This window comes from Engystomops pustulosus, chromosome 4 (assembly GCF_040894005.1).
Source record: "Engystomops pustulosus chromosome 4, aEngPut4.maternal, whole genome shotgun sequence".
Taxonomy (NCBI): Eukaryota; Metazoa; Chordata; class Amphibia; order Anura; family Leptodactylidae; genus Engystomops; species Engystomops pustulosus.
The window spans coordinates 208,695,017-208,709,607 of record NC_092414.1 but is presented as its reverse complement, the minus strand read 5'-3'; the positions used below and the strand labels follow the sequence as shown (position 1 = coordinate 208,709,607).

The 14,591-nt window shown below is 41.7% G+C and overlaps 1 protein-coding gene across 1 annotated transcript in view; it reads right to left on the bottom strand.

Annotated features, from left to right (window-relative positions):
• LOC140128233 (A.superbus venom factor 1-like) overlaps positions 1-14,591 on the bottom strand; it is a 114,757-nt gene that overhangs the window by 82,959 nt on the left and 17,207 nt on the right. Inside the window, exons 3-12 of the mRNA XM_072149788.1 lie at positions 10,521-10,683; positions 8,957-9,027; positions 7,444-7,529; positions 7,012-7,094; positions 5,152-5,239; positions 4,907-5,009; positions 3,847-3,967; positions 3,390-3,505; positions 1,197-1,343; positions 794-1,000 (exon numbers count right to left, since the gene is read on the bottom strand). Of these exons, the coding sequence (XP_072005889.1) occupies positions 794-1,000; positions 1,197-1,343; positions 3,390-3,505; positions 3,847-3,967; positions 4,907-5,009; positions 5,152-5,239; positions 7,012-7,094; positions 7,444-7,529; positions 8,957-9,027; positions 10,521-10,683 (1,185 nt within the window). The remainder of the gene's footprint in view (positions 1-793; positions 1,001-1,196; positions 1,344-3,389; positions 3,506-3,846; positions 3,968-4,906; positions 5,010-5,151; positions 5,240-7,011; positions 7,095-7,443; positions 7,530-8,956; positions 9,028-10,520; positions 10,684-14,591) is intronic.

The window sequence follows — 14,591 nt, the reverse complement described above, 5'->3', positions numbered from 1 at the left end:
CTTTCTTTACCTTTTTGGAGGAAATCAGTGGCATAACAAGTGATGAACGGACCAAAACTCTAATGTTCAGGTCCGTGCTAAACATTGTGAGTCCTCAAGCCTAGTTTTCAGCCAGAACTTTGGCTTCAACATTAAATCAACACTAGAAAATACTCATTAGTGATACAAAATACAAATTAAAATATATGGACCTCTACTACATATGGATTCAAATGGAGGCATTCGAAACTCTGAAAAAAGTTGGGACATGTCCTTAAGATGATCTGTTAAGTAAGACACTACTTGGATTCAAGTAATACATTGACCTGATTTTAACAACCTTAAGTTCCAGGAAGCTTTGCTAAGGGTTTTTGGTAATAGAAAAAGACCTTGGTCAGAGAAACCTCATCATAAAATGTTGGAGTAGCTGAGTAATCCTCAGCCGGGTCACTGGGGGGTTGAGCTACAAACCCACTATTGAATACTCTATAAGGGAATTTTTGGTTAAAAATAAATAATAAGGAAGCTCATTAGCCAAAAGTGTCCAGATGTTGTACGTCCATCTATTATGTGGACATCACATTGATTGTAATGAGCCGTGAGCATTAATAATCATCTTAATACTGACCAAAACTACAAATCCCGGTAGAGAAATTTCACAATAACATTTTTACATTGAAATATATCCCAATGATATAAGCCTATTTGGTCCCCTTCATGAACTTTACGTGCAGTAGAAAGATCTTAATTCTAGATCCTTATATCACAAATAAGATTTACACTTGATAAAAGACAAAAAACACACATCACTTACCACATAGTTGTAATGGGTGATCTGAGTCTGGACATCGGGGTCGGTGTTCCTGATAATGAAGTTGATAACTACATTTTCTCCTATTTTATATTCCCCTCCGGTGACACCGATATGAAGGTAGTTACCACCAGTGGGTTTGTATGGAGAGGCCACCATGGAGGCAGAAGCTTGTTGGTCCTTGGTTAATTGTTCCACTGTGGTTGACACCTAGAAGCAAATAGATGAGCCTTTTGATGCTGTATTGGAGCTTCTATCATTTAATAATCAAAAGTAACAGAAAAGATCAACATAAGTGTGATCAAAGCCTAAATGTTCATTAGTCAACTGCACAGACCCATGAGGCCACTCATTCACTCTACTAAATTGTACTCTATGGTGGCTTTTACTGCTATAGAAATATTACCTTTATATTCAACTGCTTTAGGTCTGAGGCAGTATTTATGCTCAGACGAACAGTTCCATCTTCGTGAGTTACTCCTCTTACATTTCCTGGTTCTGCTACAACAGGGACACGATGAGCTGGAGTCCCATCAGGATTAGTGACATAGACCTAAGATGGGTAAGGACATAAATTAGACTTGAAGCACCTGACCCTATCATGTGATAATGACAATACTGAACACTGGAAAATATTTGTCTAGTCTAATTAAAAGCCTTGGTAATATTATAGCATGAGGTAAGAGCATTTCCAAAAACATTCTATTTACTATTCTGTATATTCCCATATACTGCAATACTGCAAGCATATGGAGATTTTGCAGATGATGTTACAGTGTACCACTGGCACACTGTAATAGATCTCCAGAAATGACAAGCCTTGGTGTGTCACATTGACTCTGGACTGTCATGGAGACAGATCGACCCTCCCCAATGAGGTTACTGTGAGCAAGGAACTGATCCAAGATGGTGGCGCCATCTTGTATGGGTGAACATCTAAGATCAGTACCAGCACTGATCCCGTGTTAGCACTAAGTGCTAAGTGCAGGTGTTACTGCTGGGGGTGAGCCTGAATGCCAAACCCATTCTTCTGGCTGAATCACAATGTTTGAGTCTGCTCATTCCTAGTTGAGGTAAATCAAAAATGGGCAAAAAGCTTGATCTGAGGATAAGTTAGGAAGTTAAAACCAGTTCATGCCTCTGCTGAAAAGTTTTCTCAGCCTTTTTGTGGTAAAATCAGATACATCGGCTTATACTCGAGTATATACAGTAAGTTACATTTATATGTAAATCCGAACTATATATTTTCTAATAGTATTGTCGAAGATTTTTTTTTTTGTCCCAGTGACAATTGGATTTTTATATTTTTCTGCTTTAAGCCGGGTGTCAGGGATTGCCTGTACTGTCCAACATTAATATCAGACTCATGGTAAGCCGCAGCATTGAGAACATCCGCACGGAAAGATACTCGAAATAACAAACTGACATTCAAAATATGTTCCAAGCAGTGAACATTGAGGAAGAAAATGAAATTACATCTACATTAAGGGCCTTCAAAAATTTGTACTTAAAACAGGCTCTGATCGCTTGAATGTCCCCTTAGTAGATCGGAAGCAAACTCCACCAATTTGGACCTAAGACCAGATCTAATCTGGGGGAATTTTTTCGCTATCGTTTCCGCACTAATATCCATACACTCACCATGAGGTCAAATGGCATGCCAGGCTTGGAAAACTTGGAGGGTTTTTGTGTAGATGATTTTGTATGGAGACCATATTCTCTAGCTCAGATTTCATGCCTCTGCCCACCCCAGCCTGCCCCGATTTCTGCCTTTTCAATTCTCTGAAACACCCAAAGAGGCAAAAGAAGAGGTCGAGAAGGCATATTAAATATCCCAAAGTGTATTTTGGACCACACATGTGTATAAAAAACACATGTTAGAAGATGGCGCAACAGTGGATTTTCTTGGAATTTAAAATTTTTTTTTGACCTTCCCTGAGGGCACAAGCCTCATTTTTCTGTGTAAATGGAAAAATAAACTATAGAATTTCTCCAATTGTAGTTTTGAAATATGTTCATCTTAAACAATTGGGCACATTTACTTACCCGGCCGCTGGAGTTCACAGAAAATGCATTGTCCGTGTATAATGCACTGTGCCGTGATTCACTAAGATCGCCCGATATCCTGCATGTGTCACTTCCCCGCTCAGGTCCGACAGAGTTCACCATCTTTTTAGTGGTGCATCTAAGTGATTGGGCTTGCGGCACAATCAGTCGGATGGTCCGACATCCCGTCCCTCCAATTTGATTATATGGAAACCAGCACAGTTGTGCCAAAAAAGGATCGTGTGCGACACAATCCCAGCGCAGACACTTAAATACCTGTCCATGCCATGTAATTGTTGAAAAAAGTGCACAGTCCGACAAAATTGCACTCCGTGACCCTTAGTAAATGAGCCCCAATGCTTCTTCTACTCAGTGGTGCGTTCCTCGAGGGGATTTTTGGTTGTTTAAGATCTATAATATCCCCAACCATCTTACAAATGATTCTCTAATTTTCAGCAGTACAAATACTGATATCACAGTTTGTTTAGGCACAAACAGAACAGAATTTTATATTGTAATACAACATCTTTTGAACTAAAATCCTTTCACTTACCATAAGGTCAAATGGCATGCCAGGCTTGAAAAACTTGGGGGTTTTTGTATAGAGGATTTTGTATGGAGACGTCACAATATAAATATTCTCCAGTTCAGATTCTACCAAGTCGCTGCCTGGAAGAGAGACCATTGTAGAGTAATATTATTGGGGTCTTCCCTTTAAGGACAATTATTTCTTATCCACAAGATGAGGCATAAATGTCTGATCACAGGGAGCCAACTGCCAGGGTGTATGGTGTTTGACACTATATGGTGGTATTATTTAAACCATGCATGGGGTGGTAATTTGGGTTTTATGATAGTATAACATACCAACTTCTTCTTTCTAGACAAAATAAGCAAGAAGATTCTTAAGTATATTTCATCATCTGGCTCACATAAGTTCCACTAATGTTGGATTAGATATATTCTGGAGGTATGGAAGGTTGTGGAGATACAGTATTACTATCACCTACCTGAATCAGTAATAACAGTGACAGACACATATAAGGTATACTGTAACATGTCCAATTCTTCTTTAAAATAATTCACCAAGTCTTGTCTTCTCAATACAGTAAAACCTTCACCATCAGTGATCTGTATCAAAATAGAAATAACAAATACCGGGTAACATCCATGCCAAAGTCTGCAGAATGTGGATTAGGTGACATTAATTTTACTCTGTGTTTTGTATGAGTGAACAGCAGCTTAGGTTTCTGCTGTAGGTTCCTCAACACCAAGCCCTATCCAACAGGGATGATCCAGGCAACTGCTGGGGGCGGTGTCCAGGAACCTTTTTTATATAGCTGCCCAGTTCTATTAAACCTACTCGTAGCTTCCTCATAGTTACTCAACACCAAGCCCTATCCAACAGGGATGATCCAGGCAACTGCTGGGGGCGGTGTCCAGGAACCTTTTTTATATAGCTGCCCAGTTCTATTAAACCTCCTCATAGCTTTTCCAAATTTCTGTTTATTATTACTTGTGTTTACAACATCTATCACATTTACTTAATGTCTCAATAATTAGATTCTGTGCTTTGCCACCACCTTGGTTTTGACCAGTTGTGTCAGAGCCTGCTTGTTTGTCTGTGTCTATTGTTTGTCCCTCTGTATCCTTGTGGGTAAGCCTTTTGGTCTCTGGCTTCATGTTATCCGTCTGCTGCAGCATCTAGCAGCTGCCAAACGAAGTACGCTTTCCCTATCAACTTGCAGAGTCTCTCAGGGTTCTTTAGCAGGTTTCTAGAAGCTCTTTTATCAGGTATATTTATCGGTATATTTGAAGTAGACAGGGTCGTAGCCTGCAGGAACATTGCAGGGTGGGTTTGCCACTGCTTACCCAGCCTGAAAGCTTGCGCCAAGCCTGGTGGTGGTGGTGCTGCTTCTTGGACAGGTATCTGATATACAGTGGATGCATTGGTGCCTACTATAGACTTCAAGGGGGTGGCCCTGCTTAATGGAGAACTGCTTTGTATGTGCTGCCCTGAATTCATGGATAAATATCTGCCATATAGGTAAAGAGATATAATATCATTACCTCTATTCTTCTTAAGGTATTCGATAGACTGGTCTTCTCGTTGTCTCTCTTGATTCCAAAGAGAATAAAGGCCTTGCCATTTACAGGTTTACCATAGAGATAACTAGAGAGAAATAGAATAATGTTTTACCACCAGTCTCATTAGTGATGTCTCCATAGATGTCACCATAGATAAACGACATAGAAACTTCCCAGACGCATCTATTTGTAACCAAATTTTGAACCAACCCAAATCCTCCACTTACTTTGCCTCTATGTCCACCCTTAGCTCTTCATCTTTTATGTAAAAGAATTTCTTCCTTGTAGTGATTTTTATTTCAAAACTTGGTAGAACTAAAATAAATGTAAAACATGGCATGAAATTAGGAATTATAATGGTTTGCAGTACCACAAGTTACCACTGGGTGTGAAGATTATAGCTGACATATCACAAGAATATCACAGTAGAGATAGAAGAGACACTGCTAGAGGATAAGTGGCCTTGGGGGGGGGGGTCTTTGCTGCACAGAGTACAGAAGTAGGGATTGTGCTCTAATCAATGAATGTACAAGTTCAATGATAATAATAATTCAAAATGATATGGCCCTGTAGGACACTTCAACCCGTGGTATATTTTATTGTACATACTGACAACAAGATATGCACATGGGGAAGGGAGGGATAACAAGTCATTCCAAAGATAGCAGCAACAGTCATCTGTGTTTCATGGAGTCGGAAGAAGTCTTGAAATTCCAAATGGCCAACTACCTTTGGAACATCTTGTTAGTCCTTCCTCTTATATAAGCATGTTCTGTCAGTATGTATAATAAATATGCCAATGTAATGGAGGCTCTGGAAACAGACTAAATATAGAAAAAGAGACACTGTTCCTTTCCTGGTCCCCTCTACCTATTTGCCCCACTCACCCTAGATGGTAGGGGGAAAGATGTTCCCTTTCTGTGCCAAAATGCAAAACATGGAAATGAAGACAAGACAAAACAAACAAAGAAGAAAATTCACCAGATTCGCGTCACAACAAAAGGGCTAAGGAAGTACAAAATCTCAAGGCAGAAGGAAAGTCTGATTACAGGCAGAAGGTCAAGATACCAGAATATTCATCAGATTCAGGTCACAACAACAGGGCTAATGCAGTACAGAAACTCAAGGCAGAAGGGAAGTCTGATTACAGGCAGAAGGTCAAGATACCAGAATGCAGAGATTGGAGTCTAGGTCCCCAAAACGATTGGAACACAGCTCTGACATCACGATCAAACAGCAAAGGAGAGGTATGAGTGGATGGAGAGCCTGTCCGCAACAGCGTTTTTCACTGTTAATAAACAAGAGCTACATAGCAGGAGTGTGTGCTGCACATCAATCCAATTATTCGCCAAACATAAAATACTATTCACAGTATTGATTTCAGAGTGAAACTTATGGCAGAAATCAGTACATCCTCAGCTATGCATCATGGAGAGAGGATAGCACCGACACAGATGTTACAACCAGAGATTGAAGAGTCATACAGGGGTGAGCGCCAATTACTTCTTCTTAGTATAAAGACTTAGGAAAAAAGTCTTTCCACTCCCAGGATTTTATAGATTGATACTAATGATGTCCACCAAGTATTACACTGCTTGTTTTGCTTTTCGAGGGTAAAGAGAAAATTTTCCAATAACATAATAGCGAATTCTAATTTGATAATGTTTTTTTTTAAATTTAGGTATCCTGTCCTGACAAACCCTAGCAAATTCCTCCTATTTTTCTATAGGAAATAACAGCTGGCTTGCAGAAGCAGTAATTTAGGGCACCCTCCTTCTCTTCTGGTATCAACAGTATCTGCTTTCTTTTTTTAGATATAATTAAGGATGGAAAATTGATATAAAAACCTCTACAAAGTGGTATTTCCACAACAGATCCTTATCTTCTATCCACAGGATAGTGGTTAAGTATCAGACTGCAGTGGATCCGACCACTGGGACCTTATATGACTATTTCTCCACTCACTTTTATAGGAAAACTGGATATCATAATGCAGATAATTTACATGGTTTGAGCATCAAAATGGGAGGGTGAAGTGATCTAGACTTTTCAATTGTTACACCTAATTACTTGAGTCCCATTCTTACCATATTCCTTCACTTCGAATTGTGCAGTAAAATTCTGTACTGCTCTGTCATCAAACTTTGCTGATATGGTCCATATTCCCAAACTGGAAAATAAAGGGCAAAACTAGTCATTGCCTTTATTATCAATATTATCATCATTGATACCGTATTTTTCAGACTTTAAGGCACACAAAAAATCAGTTGATTTTCTCAGAAGTCAAAGGTGCGCGTTATAGACCAGTGCGCCTTATATATGAACCGTACTTACAAACAACAACTGCCTTGAACAGGTCTGCCACCTGCTGGTCATTCATCCTTATTATCAGGAGTGCCTTATAATCCAGTGCGCCTCATGTTTGAACCTAGACGTTTTAGCAGGCATTTATTGATGGTGCGCCTTATAGTCCGAAAAATACGGTATATGATCCTCTATGCCCAAGATTTGTCTCTCACCTTACAAGATCAGAAAGTGCGTAAGTTAAGGGAGTGATTCCAGTACATTTTATGAAATCTGTTTTGACCAATACATTCTCTGGAGTCTATGAAGAAAAGAAAATATATTAGTCATATAGTTTTGGTCAAGATATTTTGCCAAGCATGGTTGTCATAATAGAAATGTGCAATTAGAAGTGACAACCACCACTGGCACCTGGTGGTGGCCAAATATCTAATAACTGTGTTGTGTGTAAGTGAATGGGTCACTATCCTCCACACCACCTACCAGTACAGTAAGTGATACGTTAAGGTGACCGGTCCTGCTTTGTAGCAACTGACCACGCCTGATGCTGCCCACATCTTAGAAATTGTACCACCACAGTAGGTGCATCCTAGCATCTAAGGCACATCATTCTTCTAGATAATGGGGCAGATTTATCAATCAGTCTGAAAGTCAGAATATTTCCAGTTGCCCATGGCAACCAATCACAGCTCAGCTTTCATTTTACCAGTGCTCATGAATATTTTAAAGGGGAGCTGTGATTGGCTTCCATGGGCAACTAGAAATATTCTGACTTTCAGACTGCTTGATAAATCTGCCCCAATGTATCAGACTATTAGAAATAATATTCTCTATATAGATGCACTATACAGGCAGTTCCCGGGTTACATACAAGATATGGTCCGGAGGTTTGTTCTTAAGTTGAATTTGTATGTAAGTCGAAACTGTATATTTTATAATTGTAGATCCAGACAAAAAAAAATTTGGCCCCCGTGACAATTGGAGTTAAAACATTTTTTGCTGTAATGGGACCAAGGATTATCAATAAAGTTTCATTACAGACACCTTACAGCTGATTATTGCAATCAGGGACTTTAGTAAAGCATTCAGAAAGCTTCACCAGAGGTCAGAGGGGTCTGTCTGTAACTATGGGTTGTCTGTAAGTCGGGTGTCCTTTAGTAGGGGACTGCCTGTATTAGTGTGGAACCAATAGTTTCATAGTGGAGTCAATTTTCATCTCAAACGTTACACAAATCCATCAAAACTGGAAAACCTTGGTTAGACCATAAAGAAATGTTATTTTTGGCAGACATTGGATGTTTCAGAAGGGAATTTTACAGAATATAACATACAACTCTGATGAAAATGGAATAGAGGACCCTGACTCGGCTCAGCCAATAGCCAATACTGTACGTGTGACAACATCTTTCAGACTTACTGTAATCTTGTTTGGATAAGTCCTTATGATTTTCACAATATCAAATCTGCACAGTGCTGCTTTCCTGTATTGGATTAGTTAGATTTTGGGGTCTTAAGCCGGACCTTCACAAGCCTGCACCTACATTGGATTTCATCCACTTTTTTACAGTGCCGCCCTTTACCTTTGCTCTATTTTTTGCATGGGTGTAGCTGTTTGCTTTTTTGATATTTGGATATATTTTCACTTCTTGGGGCGACGCTAAATGACTTAAGAACACAACATGTACATCTTACTACTATGACATATACAGGAGAAAAATCCCATCTTACCCAGAACTCGACATTCACTGATTTGCTTAGTGGATTGAGATCCGGTGTCACGGTAAAAAGCCTGTATAAAACTTAATAATAATGAAGAAATAATTATACAAAAATATGTTTATATATTATCACGATTTTGTTAAAGTATATTCTGATTGTTCCTTCTGTAAGTGAAAATTCTGTATATATCTTGATATTTCCTAGACCCAATGCAATATCCTAGCATTCTCTCATCTACTATACATTTGTATATAATTTGTATGTCACTGGTGCCCCATGTCTCGGATCACTGGCCCGCCCGTGTCCCTCTCCGTGGCGCGGCGCCCCCCCGGCCCTCGCTTACCTCTCCACAATCCTGCTCCCATCCAGGCTAGGCCAGCGCACCGTTAATTGGTGCTGGCCACTTCCCGGTTTTCCATAAAGGCTGGCTGTTCCCATAATTCCCTGCTGGATCTTTGAGCTCCCTAACCATAGAGAAAGCTTCCCTGCATTGTTCCTGTGAATCTCCTGTTGTGACCTCGGACCTCACCTTTGAGGTCTGCATCTCTGCCGCCTGCACTGACAATCAGCCTGCTTCTGACCACGAGCCTGGACTATCTTTCTATACCGCTACCTTGGCTGCCACCGCTGGCTAGTCGCTCCTGTGGAACAACCTGGTGGCACCCTGCCACAGCAAGTCCATCCCGCTTTGCAGCGTGCTCTGGTGAGAACCAGGTGCCGCTTAGACTCCGGTCCCAGGTGTCAGCTAGTACCATCTCCCACGGTGGTCCAGAGGGTCCACTAACCCCCGAACCCTGACATTGTACCATGTACTTGTAAGGATGTGGCTCTGTAGTATTCAAAGTTGTATTATCATGTTCCATGTTAAGCGATGTAGAGGTTCTTTGTGTATATATATATATTTGTCCGTGTTGGGTAACAGTGTATTTTATAGAGGGAGATTTATGATACACTGGCACTACTACCTGTTCGACCTGGTGTAGCTTTGTGTAAAAACCAGCAAACAAAAGTTTGCCGGTTTTGCAAAAGAGTCCCCACCCATGTCCGCTCACTTTACCAGCTTCCGCGCCCCTGACTGCCCACAACTTTAATTGTACTGCTTCTACACCACAAAACTGAAAATGTCTCCCCCACTATCCCTATCCTGTATATATGGGCACAGCTCAATACTACTATCAATATCCTGCATATATTGGGAAAGCTCACTTCTATTATTACCTCTATTCTACAGGTCTTTATGCCAGTGTATGACTATTCTCCCCCATAGTTTCCCACCATAACTAAGTTTATATGAATATGATGATTCATCTATAACATTTTCTTAATAATATTTTTAAATAATTTTTCTATTTTAATAAATTATGTAAAACTTTTCAATGTTATGTTAAAGCAGTAGATCATTGGGCACCATGAAAACTTGTACTAGCTGTATATGTATAATGTGGTATATTTCCTCCTTTGTGATTCCAAAAACATTTTTTTTTTGCCCACAAGTTCTACACAGGAGGAATATATTCCATCCATAACTTGGACCACCTCACTTCTTGTCACCCTCTTGATTAGGTCTCTGTACCTCTAGATCCTGGGGTGTAGACTGGTTTGTCGGTCTGTATGAAGATGAAGCCACTTTGATAAGACACCAGGACAACTTTCTCCAGGGTGCAAACTGGAGACGTCATTTTGACGTAAACAAACTGCTTCTTATTTGGGTCTTTTTCCAAAGTAGTTGAATTGAACTAAAAAAAACAAAAATGTTATCATGTTGAGGTAAAAACATATTGATGATATTGTTACTGGTGAAAATTACAGGGAAGTCTCTCAGTGATACGTGAATGATGATCTCTCGTTCCTGCGGTGATGTTCCTGGGAATCTAAAAGGCTTTTCCAGTTTCAATGAGAATTATAAGTTCTCAAGACTAATAAAGTATTTTGCTTATTAACTAATAGAAATTGAAAATACTGCTTCCCTGGTCACTATAGATTCCTTCATCTGCATTTTGGGTCTGACACAGGAGAACATTTTCTGTGTTGGCCGATCACCAGCCGTGTGTGTGAGGAGCAGTGGCGGACTGGTCAATGTAGAGGTCCCCTGCCGTTTCCATGCAGGATGGATTAGCTACACAACCCCTGACGTACTCCTTCAGTTCAGAGCACAAAACAGAAGCCCTTCTGAGGGGCTCCAGACAGAACTGGATACCTGAAGGTCATGGTACCCTGGTATATCATTAACATTTATCAAGATATTTATCGAAAAAAGCCACAAACAACAGAACAATAGTTGTTATGGGATCCATCTGATGACACATGAGTTGTGATTGCACACAATTTTTTGAGGGAATCTGTAGAAAACAAAAACTTTATTATATGGAGGTAGAGACATATTGATGATATTGTTAGAGCTACAAATTATAGGGAAGTCTCTCAATCATAATTGAGTGATGATCCCTCATTCCTGTGGTGATGTTGCTGGGAATCTAAAAGTTTTTCCAGTTTAAATGAAAATTTTGTTTTCTCAAGACTACTATAGTATTTTGCTTATTACCGTACGTTTAAGTAAAAATACTGGTTACCCGATCCCCACTATGGATTTCTGCATAGGTCTGACACAGGAGAACATTTTCTGTTTTGGCTAGAAATGGGCGAATTTGTTAAAATTCGGTTCGCCCCGATTTGCCAAATTTTTCGAAAATATTTGATTCGGTCCAAATCGAATCATGATGAATTACGTTAAAAAACAAGTATTTCCTGGCTGCAGAGAGCCTGTAGGGCAGTGATGGCGAACCTATCAAATGGGTACCAGAGGTGGCACTCGGAGCCATTTCTGTGGGCACTCAGACCATCGCTCCAGGTCAGATTTCACCAAATAGGACCAAATCCACCTGCAGTCCTAAGAAACTTAAGAAATGTTTTAAAGTGACATTTCATTGGCTTTTTGGAACTGCGGAAAATTGAGAAGGTGTTGAAAGAAGTGCAATGTCTTTGGAGGTCCTCCTGCTGGACCCACCATTCTTCTCTACAGTGAGACCCTGGAGAGAAGCTACAATGTCTGCATTTGCCCTCCTTCTTTCAACTGCATTGGTGGCCTCAGGGGACTGATACGATTGAAACATGAGGAAGAACAGGTAGCTATAAGTTACAGCTTAAAATGTTGTGTTGGCACTTAATGGTAAATAAGTGGATTTTGGTTGTAGTTTGGGCACTCAGTCTCTAGAAGGTTCGCCATCACTGCTATAGGGTGTTGTAGAACGTTGTGCCATGCTTAAATTTGCATAGGGAGCGTGGTTTCGTCTTCAAACAATGCTGTGTTTTAGTATGACTTGCATAAGACAGCCGCCGCTCTTAGAATCGCTTCACTCTTCACTTCCATGTACACTTACAGAGGCCAACTTCACCAAATAAGCAAAGTGGGAATGTAGCCTGACAAGGTAACCTCTGTGCCAGCTCGAAAGGACTGAGCTGAGGGCCAAAATCCCACTATAACATCAGAGAGTGCACTCTTTTTACACTGACATCAGATGATTCCATACATTATGACAGAACCTGTTCTGTTAAACGTGGATACATGTAGAAACCCCCCTAAAGAGTGGAGAGGCTGTTGGAAGTAATTTTGCATTGATGTCACTGATCATTTTGCCATTCTTTTCACGTGTCAGTGTCCTCTTTCAATCGGTCAATAATCCATCATTATTGCTAAAGCCAAAAACAAACAGGAGTTGATCCAGAATATGATCCAGAGATGAGCAGAAAATGGGATACTTGCATGTCCTGTGTGTTCTGTATCCACTCCTGCTTTTGGCTATCAATCCTGAAGCTTTTTATCCTTCTGACAGATGAAATGAAGGAGAAAACCAAACACTGGCAACGTCATAGAGTGGTGGAGGGTGAAAACAGTATTATGGAAATCACAGGGTGTTCCAGGGAGACATCGGTCAGTTGGCAGCAGCATGAGTAGGCTGCAGAGTAGCACAATGACGAATTATGGAGGTGGCGGAAACATGGTAGGCCACAAAGTGGCACAATGATAAGAGTGTGGAGGTTGCGGCAGCAGCAACAGGAGGCCACAGGTGGCAGCAACATGGAAAGCCACAGAGTGGTCACATGACAGAGTGTGGAGGTGGCAGCAGCAGCAGGAGCCCACAGGTGGCAGCAACATGGTGGCAGCAACATGGAAAGCCAAAGAGTGCTCCAATGTGGAGTGTGGAGGTGGCGGCAGCAGCATCAGCAGCAGCAACAGGAGGCCACGAAGGGGCACAATGATAAGAGTGTGGTGGCAGCAGCAGGAACCCACAGGTGGCAGCAACATGGTGGCAGAAACATGTAAAGCCACATAGTGGCACAATGATATAGTGCAAAGGTGGCATCAGTAGCAGCAGCAGCAGGAGTCTGCAGAGTGGCACCATGATATAGTGTGGAGGTGGCGGACAATTCCAGTTCCTGGTAAAGATGATAGGAGGCAGATGGAGCAACTGGCAGCAGATGTGTGGCATCAGGCGGGTGGCAGCATCAGAATAGTGGCTGAGGCAGGTAGTTAGAACCCAGACTCATTTCTCAACTTTTGGAGGAGGCGTCATGGCTGATCTAATCCGATGCATTAGGCATTGGCGAGTTGAAATCCTGGCCAATCCAAGCCTGATTAAATCTTGACAATGTCAGTCTCTCCACATTATGGGTAGACAAGCGGGTTCTCCTTGGGGTAATGATGGCCCCCGCCTCACTGAACACCCGCTCTGATGACAAACTACTGGCCGGGCAGGACAGCTTCTCTACTGCAAACTCCGCAAGTTGCGGCCACGCATCAAGTTTGGCTGCCCAGTAGTCCATTGGATCCTCTACCTGAGGTGGTAAAGTGCTGTCCAAGTAGGCCACCACCTGCTGGTGAAGGATCTGCTCCATGTCATGCTGCTGCTGCTACCCTCCTCACTAGGCGGGTGAAGGAAGTTGCTCAATAAGGAATCCAGACTTAAGCTGCTGCTCATGGAACTGCTACTGCTCCTACCCCCCCCCCAGCTCTCCACAGCTGCCGTGGCAGTAGTACGCGAGCGATGACTGCCAGGAATCCCCCGGTCAGACCTGAAAGATGATGGACAATGGCACACATAGGCAGCGGCCAACTCTGTGCACAGTATTTTTCTATAGTATGCCAGTTGTTTCTCCCTCTCAGCAGCTGGAAAAAAGTCACCCATTTTCGCCCGATAGCGAGGGTCCAAGAGGGTGGAGAGCCAAAAGTCATCACTATGGCAGATGTTGACTATTCGGCTGTCACTAGTTAGGCAAAGTAGCATGCTGCTGGCCATCTGCACAAGTGACTCTGAGGGACTCCCGGCCTCCATCTCCACAGTATACTGCCACGGTGCTTCTGGATCATCTACCTCATCTTCTACCTCCTCCGGATGCTCCTGCTCCTCTTCTCTTTCATTTACACTCACCTGCTTGGAAAAACCACTGATTTCACTGGACTCTGCTTGTGCTCCAATATCCACCTCCTCATCCTCCTACAGTTAAGCCCCCACCGGACTCATGTGGCCATGAGATGTTGTCTCCACTTCTCCAGTGCCCTGACCAGACAGATTTTGCAGCATGAGTTCCAGGACATGAAGCAGTGGAATGATGTTATTCATCCCACAGTCCTGGCGACTGACAAATA